Below are 7,144 nucleotides of genomic sequence, written 5' to 3'. Positions count from 1 at the left end.
GCGTGAATGTGAAAGTATAATTTGTTAGTATGTGAAACATTTTTATGCCCATGCGGTGTGTAAGTCGGCGTCCCTGTCACCAGGTCTAGACAAAGTCCCTTCTCGCGTGTATAAAGAACTAGCCTCAGAAACTGATCCCTAAATGCAGCTTATATTCAGCCAATCCATCGAGCATTCACTTCCATCGTTGGAGGCGCTCCGGAGCACTGGTAGCATTCATTGGACCGCACCGCGAGTCGCTCACCCTCGCTGGCCTCTCTCCTCGACCATCCGAGAACTGGCAGCTTTTTCATTGCAATTTTAACTTTTGCAACTACAAAATACAACGAAAAGATAATTGTTATAATTTATTATTGCCGAGGCGGCGGTAAATGCAGACGGACACGGACTGCTTTAGCCTGCCGGTGGTGGCCCATGTCGGCACTAATGATGCCTCCGATCGCTGGGACGATGAGTACATTAATTCCTTAAGGGATGTAAGCTTAAAATAGAATAAATAGATTGGGTGTTTTGAAATGAAAAAAATTCGTCAAGTGGAATTAATTTAATACGTTTTTACACTCATAATAAAATAAATTTCATGCAACAATAAGACAAAATTGCTTCATCGTCACACCACCTATTCAATGGTACAAATAAATCACATTGTTTGGTTATATTTCATCCTGAACCCAACACTGCGACTAAAAATGCTAAGGTTTCTAACTACTAATCACATCAAAATGGAGAAATTTAGAATGAATGACGACTAATTACTTTGAAAACTATTTTGAGAATTGGCTGTTTTTAATGACCTGATGGACATTGGCCAACTACGTCCTCAGACATGTGATTCGATGAAAGAGATTGCGCGGAGTGGGCTAGGCTCGCTAGTTGGACTATGAGAGTGGAGTGGCGCTCATCTTTGTCCTCGCTTCGCTGCACCGCCTTCATCTATTTACAAGCCGTGCGGCTCCTGTGCCGGCTGCGCCCCCAAATGCATTCCATGCCACGTCAACCCTCTCGGCTCATCCTTGAAGGCTACGATATGAACGGGGCAGGGTGGTGGCAAGCGGCTTTCGAATGTTCATTTTTGCGACCACGCAGCACAGGATTTGGTCCCTCTCCGAAAGGTGGGGATCAGAATAACCAATATCATTTGGCATAGGCTTCATTTAAACCAGGAGCGAATGATCCATCAACAAACCGATTCTACAGGGATAAAAAAATGAAGAGCGTTAATAAATAAGGCCAGCCGTCAAAGATGGCCGATGCATTTCTTCGCCCGGGACGAGATGACCGCAACGATACGAAGAGAAAGCAAAGCAGAAGGGCCACACATTCGACGGATGGCCTGAGGATGGTCTCCCGCGTCTCACGGAAGGCAATCTCAAGAGAATACTGGCAAACCACCTCCGTGAGGCTGTCACTCGCCGCTCCACCCGCTGCACCCGCTCACTGCAGCACGGCGATGGGCGGCGCGGCGCCCTTGGCGGGCGACACGAGCGCCAGGGGCGACGCCGACTCGCTCGGCGGCAGCAGCAGCGGGGCCGCGCCCGCGAAGTGCCCGTAGTGGAAGGGGTGCGGTGCGGAGGAGGGGGAGGCGCAGCAGGAGGGCGGGGGCGGCGAGAGGGCGGACGCGAGCGGCCCCAGCGCCGTCCAGCAGAAGTGGAGGCGGGCGAGGGGCGAGGCCGCCTTGGAGGCGAGCGCGTGCAGGGAGGGGTGCGGCGGGAGGAGCGGGCCGGCGAGGGCGCGGCCCGCCAGCGGGGAGCGGCACCGCGGCGGAGAGCGCCGGCACTTGGTGTCCAGGTTGATGGGCTGCGGGGAGGGGGGCCGGGGGTCGGGGTGGCGCTTCCAGCAGTCGGGGAGCGGGGGGCAGAGCGCGAAGGGGCGCACGTCCGATGATCCACCTGCGGAGAGAGAATGGCAGTCGTGAGAGGCCTGAATCTTGGCAGTTGTCATTGGCCGTAATTTCAGGAATGACATTCCTCCACCATTTAATTCATATTACCAAGTGTAACGTCAATATAGGAACGGAAATTTGGCTAACGGATGACGATTCAGACGGTGAAGTCTTCCCAAAATCGTCACCAGTTGTCGGACAGAGAGATAGAATTAATCGAGCTGTAGGCGGCGTATTTGCAGGTGCAAAGAATTCAATCGTCAGCCAAGCGGTAACCGTAACTGAGACCAGTGTTAAAACTGTGTGGTGTTCAATTAAATGTCCTAATGTCCTAAATTAAAAACTATATTGGTATGCTCGTATCATGGACCACCCAACTCACGTATAGCATGCATTTTGGATTTTGAAACAGATGAAATTCAGGTATAGCATAAGTAGAATCCTAACATCCTGAAAGAAACTTGATTGTAGGGATAGACTTCAACGTACCTTCTATAGCTATGGCGATCTATACCTTCATACCCGGTGGGAGAGAGAAAGTCATTTGCGATGCGTTACTTTACGCTTTTTCACTAAACGCATTGCATCAAATAGCCTCCGTACCTTACAGAGGAGAAAATACTCTGGATCTATGAGTGACACGTCAGGTAATAAACCATAACCATAAGGTAGTAACTGCTAAGTTTCCTTTAAATATCGCTAAAATTTTAAAACAAGAACGGAAAGTTTTCATTTTTAAAAGAGCTGATTAAGATGGGTTCAAGAGTCTTCTGAAAAATCCTTTCTCTGCATTTCAAGAATCAATACTTAATAGTTAAATGTAGAAGGTTCTTGGAAAGCTATTCTTTCACTCATAACTTCGGGAATAAATATCCACATCCCTAGTAAAAGAAGGCAGCAAATCGAGGGGGGACGTCGCGGAAGTGAGAATATCATTGAGGCGACAGAGAGCGTGCCATGCTAAAACGATGAAAAGGCGGTACTGATTAATCCGCTAATGCGCGCGAGTGAATAATTACATGGGATAAGTAGTCTAAAGCTGCTTCGAAGGAAGTGTTTAGGATTGCACTCAAGAATTTAAAAGGAAAACACGTGTATAAAAGTTACGGGATAACCCGAAATCATTTTGGTCTTATATTAGGGAAGTTCAAGGTAAAAGGTCTACCGAATGTTCGCTAACAAACGATAACGAAGAAGTGTAAATAAACAGTTCCGATAAAGCCAATTTATTAAATTCCTACTTCAAGAGCGTGTTCGCTGAGGCTTCTGAGAAGTCATCCGAGACAGTTGACAATCTCTGCACACGACAGATGCCGCCTCTTGACATTAGTGCTCACGAAATAGGTAGTTTATTGATATCTCTCAGTCCAAATAAATCATCAGACATAATAACTTATCGCGTGTATAAAGAAATAGACTCAGATATTGCCCCCTAAATACAATTAATGTTAAAAAATCAATCAAGGAAAAACGAAGTACTTAATGACTGGAAATTTCCAGTGTTACGCCCGTATTCAAAAGTGATGAAAAAGAACAGCCATCAAGTGCCAGACCGATGGCTTTAACCATCCACCTATTGCAAAGTCTTTGAACACATCGGTAGATCAGATCATATGAATAAAATAAGAGAGATAGGCTGTAAAACAGGCAGATTCATAAAGTTGTATTTTCCACGATAAATAAGCGACTATAATGGCAGCATTAGAACTCACAAATACGCTATATGGCTTGTAGTGTAGCCTACTAGGTTATGCATTCATTAATGCATGTTTATGATTTTCTCTATTATTTCTAATAGCATGTTTTGCATGTAACAGCTTCATAGACATTTGCAGCTCTACTTTCATGGGTAGTTGTCAATTTTTGCCTTTGCGTAGATGTGGAAGTATAATTTGTCGGTATGAGTAACAATTTTATGACCGTGTGGTGTGCGTGTGGAAATGCCCATGCATGCAGCGTGTTGGTGACTGATAACCCCTTGGCAACACTGTGGAGGTGGCACGCAGGATATTATGTAGCTCTAACTGCAATGGGCAGAGCACGTAGGTCCTCATCGCAATTGATGATGCTTAAGTTGTGGGAGGTCGTATGTAGCGTTATTTTATTTCATGCTTGACTCACAACTTATTGGTGAATAAGTTTTTTGTTTACTATTTATCTGCCCTCTAGCGCCCTTATGATGCCCCGTACGTCAATTTACACCGTATCACTCAGTGAGAACCCATCCAGCAAAACGTCCAAAAGTTCGCCCTGCCTTGAAATACGTGTGCAAGCCCTTCAAATCGCCCTCCACAGGCCTCGCATCGCATTCAGGCTATCGGAAATGACATGGTGTGTTTCACTTTGGCATTCGTGCCATCTGTACAGACTGGGATTTCTCCACTTCTAAGGAACACCGATGGCTACAGGACCTGGTGAGGAAGCGTTATCGGTGACCATTTAGGTTCGAGCATTTGAATGGGAGAAAAGAAAGTGAATGTTGTGCCATAGTTTGGTAGGGGAGAAGTGATTTATGATTGCTCATAAAAATGGGTCTCCGCAAGGCTATTTTTCATCTGGACTGCATTAATGCCATTTGGACGCTTTTTATGAAGATTCCTATGAAGAGAGATGAAGATTTTGATAACTATCTCCTTAAAATCAGGATCACGCATAATCATGATCTTTCAAATTTGATTTAAGGATGTCTCGAAACAAGAGCTTAAGCTGTATTTCGCATGAGCTACCCTTCCGGAAACAGTTTTGACTGCCGTGTTGGTGACCGAAGAAGATAGCAGCTGAGGAGAGCGAAGTGGAGAGGCGCCGCGTGGAGGACGCCAGGGGTCCTTTGCCTCCACCCCTTACCTCGTCTCTTCTCTCAAACTCAAGAGAATATGACAATTTGAGCTGGATTCAAGGGCGTACCCAGGATCAAAACTAGGGGGGGGGGGTTATGGTTGTTTGAGTTGAAACATGGCATGGAAAAGGTGAATGAAACCAGCATTTAAAGGGAAGTATGACAGCGCTTTATTAGTTTTTAATATTATTTGCTTGAAAAAAAGTATTTTAGTTACTTGTCATATACATGCTAATATCATTTTTTGTGGGTTTCAAGAAAATTTGTTGAAAACTTTCGTTTCAATCCAGTCCTGATTTTCCTTAAAGACTTTTGCGATTTTTGCTTGTAGGGGGGGCAGCTACCTCCTACTGTCCCTCGCTGGGTACGCCCATGGCTGGATTCTGTTCTACCCGAAAACACTCTCGAAGTCATATATTTTAAACTGACTTCCGTGTGAATTGTGCATGAAATATTGGTAAACTGTTAAATTTTATCATGCTAAAATGTGCACGATTTCTCGGTTCTTGTATAACAGGTAATAATTTCAGGGTTAACGGATAGCTTCCTTGATTATTAACACTTTGTTTGGAAGTGTAAGCGTTGAGGAATGTATTACATCTACATAATACCCTGCGAGCCACCTTTAGGGTGTTTGGATAAAGTGTTTGATATTATCATTATTAACATAGCATGATAGAGTGAAAACATGTCTGGCCGATGAAAAGGATAGCAAAGTCATTTAGAGTATGACGGACAAAGACACGTGACCTCTGGCAGGCACATCTTCAGGGCAAATGACCCTCGTACCGCTCTCTGAAGGATTTGGTGCGGACGTACAGTATGTGCGCCATTGCTGGGGGAACGGCACACATGCGGCCGAGTTAAGTTGTACAGATTTATTTTTCAATGATTTTAATTATAGACATATAGTTTACCGCTTCATTTTCCGGATTTGGTTTCGTGAATGCATGTTAGGAAAAGGATAGGAAAAGTTCTGCGCTTCCTCTTGGCGTGAAAATCAAAGAACTTTATGGAAAGGATAACACCAGAGTGCGAACATTTGGGGTGTCCGTTTGGCATGCGGTTACCCTTGCGAAGACCCTGGTTCAAATTCAGAGAGCGGCGAAGATTTTTCACTGCGATCCGATCGCCGGTTGAATGCTGTGCTGAAAGTATTCCATCACCGAGAGCAGGCCAACGCTGACGCTGGGTTTCCCTCCACCCTTCCTTCTCTTCCGTTACGAGTGCATAGGGAGAAACCGAATGAACAGGTATTGCCCCGCATTAGCCATGCCTTCCGAACTCAATATCATGGACTGCAGGGGCAGTTGTAATGCCGATTTGAGCCCACAATCGTGATTACGTGATCTATTTTAAGTCTTCTCTAGATATTTAAGAGAGCCATTGGAAAACAAAAATAGTGAAATTGTTTTTTGTAGGTAAGACTAGGGGCTGTTTTTCGGGGTCCCGTAACGGCAGAAACTAATGTAAACAGATATCGGTTAAAATATTTATTCTTATTAGTATTTTAAAATGTATCGAAAGTAATTTGCTCATGCCTTACGTTGTAGTGGATGTGTCTGAGTAGGAATTCGTACTGAACCTTATCGCACGCTATTACCGACGTAGTTTTGCATCCATGCATTTGTCCGTTTTATTTTAAACTGTAGCCACTGACTCACTTGCAGCATTGTTATTATTCAGACGTCACTACGCCACTTTTGTGGCCTTTAATGATATTACTACTAACTCTCCTATCCCTTGCCGCCTTCCAAAAACTATGCCAGTTCTCTTTCCCGTACGCTACTGCGAAAACCGCCCATCCATTGGTCATTTGGGCGTACTTAAATTTTACGACTCGATGGAATCTAAACATTGACTTTTTCAAGCTTTTGTCACCTACTGCGCTTCCTGTTATTATAACTGCGGTTAGAAATTTTAACCCGCCACAATTTTTCTCGGAATGTTCGCAGAGTGGTAGCGTGACCTTGTGCGCACCCATCTCCCTCAACCAGGGCCTCAATGAAGTCAGTCTCACTCACCCGAGATTGCATTTGGACTAGCTTGGAAGTGGTTGATGTGGTAGGCGCCGCCCGGGGGCCCGCCGTACAGGAACTTCCCGCTGAACACACGCTCCGACGTCTTTTGAAGACTCTCCATTTTCACGCGGAAAGGAATTTTGTTCTCCATTTTCACTATCTCCGGAAACGAAACAAACCTGGGAAAACGTAAAAAAACATGTATGATTAATGTTGCTTCCCTTGGTAAAATAACAAGCAGTCGGGAGTATGCACGTTCTTTGAGACTAGCATCCTTTCGGATTCTTTCCGAATGCTTCGTTTCATCCACCGCAGTGGGTTTGTTGGCTATCCAGCCGACGTCCTTGATTCAGAGATTTTTGTTCGAGAGCTAGAACGGGGAAGAGAATTGGCCAAACGAAAGAC

At 45.0% G+C, this 7,144-nt stretch overlaps 1 protein-coding gene across 1 annotated transcript in view; it reads right to left on the bottom strand.

The window, feature by feature from the left end:
* Positions 1-529: 529 nt before the first annotated feature.
* LOC124171475 (ETS domain-containing protein Elk-3-like) overlaps positions 530-7,144 on the bottom strand; it is a 29,474-nt gene continuing 22,859 nt past the window's right edge. The window contains exons 3-4 of the mRNA XM_046550652.1: positions 6,743-6,918; positions 530-1,889 (exon numbers count right to left, since the gene is read on the bottom strand). Of these exons, the coding sequence (XP_046406608.1) occupies positions 1,435-1,889; positions 6,743-6,918 (631 nt within the window). The 3' untranslated portion in view covers positions 530-1,434. The remainder of the gene's footprint in view (positions 1,890-6,742; positions 6,919-7,144) is intronic.

The sequence above is a fragment of the Ischnura elegans genome, chromosome X (genome assembly GCF_921293095.1).
Source record: "Ischnura elegans chromosome X, ioIscEleg1.1, whole genome shotgun sequence".
Lineage (NCBI taxonomy): Eukaryota > Metazoa > Arthropoda > Insecta > Odonata > Coenagrionidae > Ischnura > Ischnura elegans.
The sequence above is the reverse complement of the archived record's forward strand: the minus strand, read 5'-3'. Positions and strand labels throughout refer to the sequence as shown.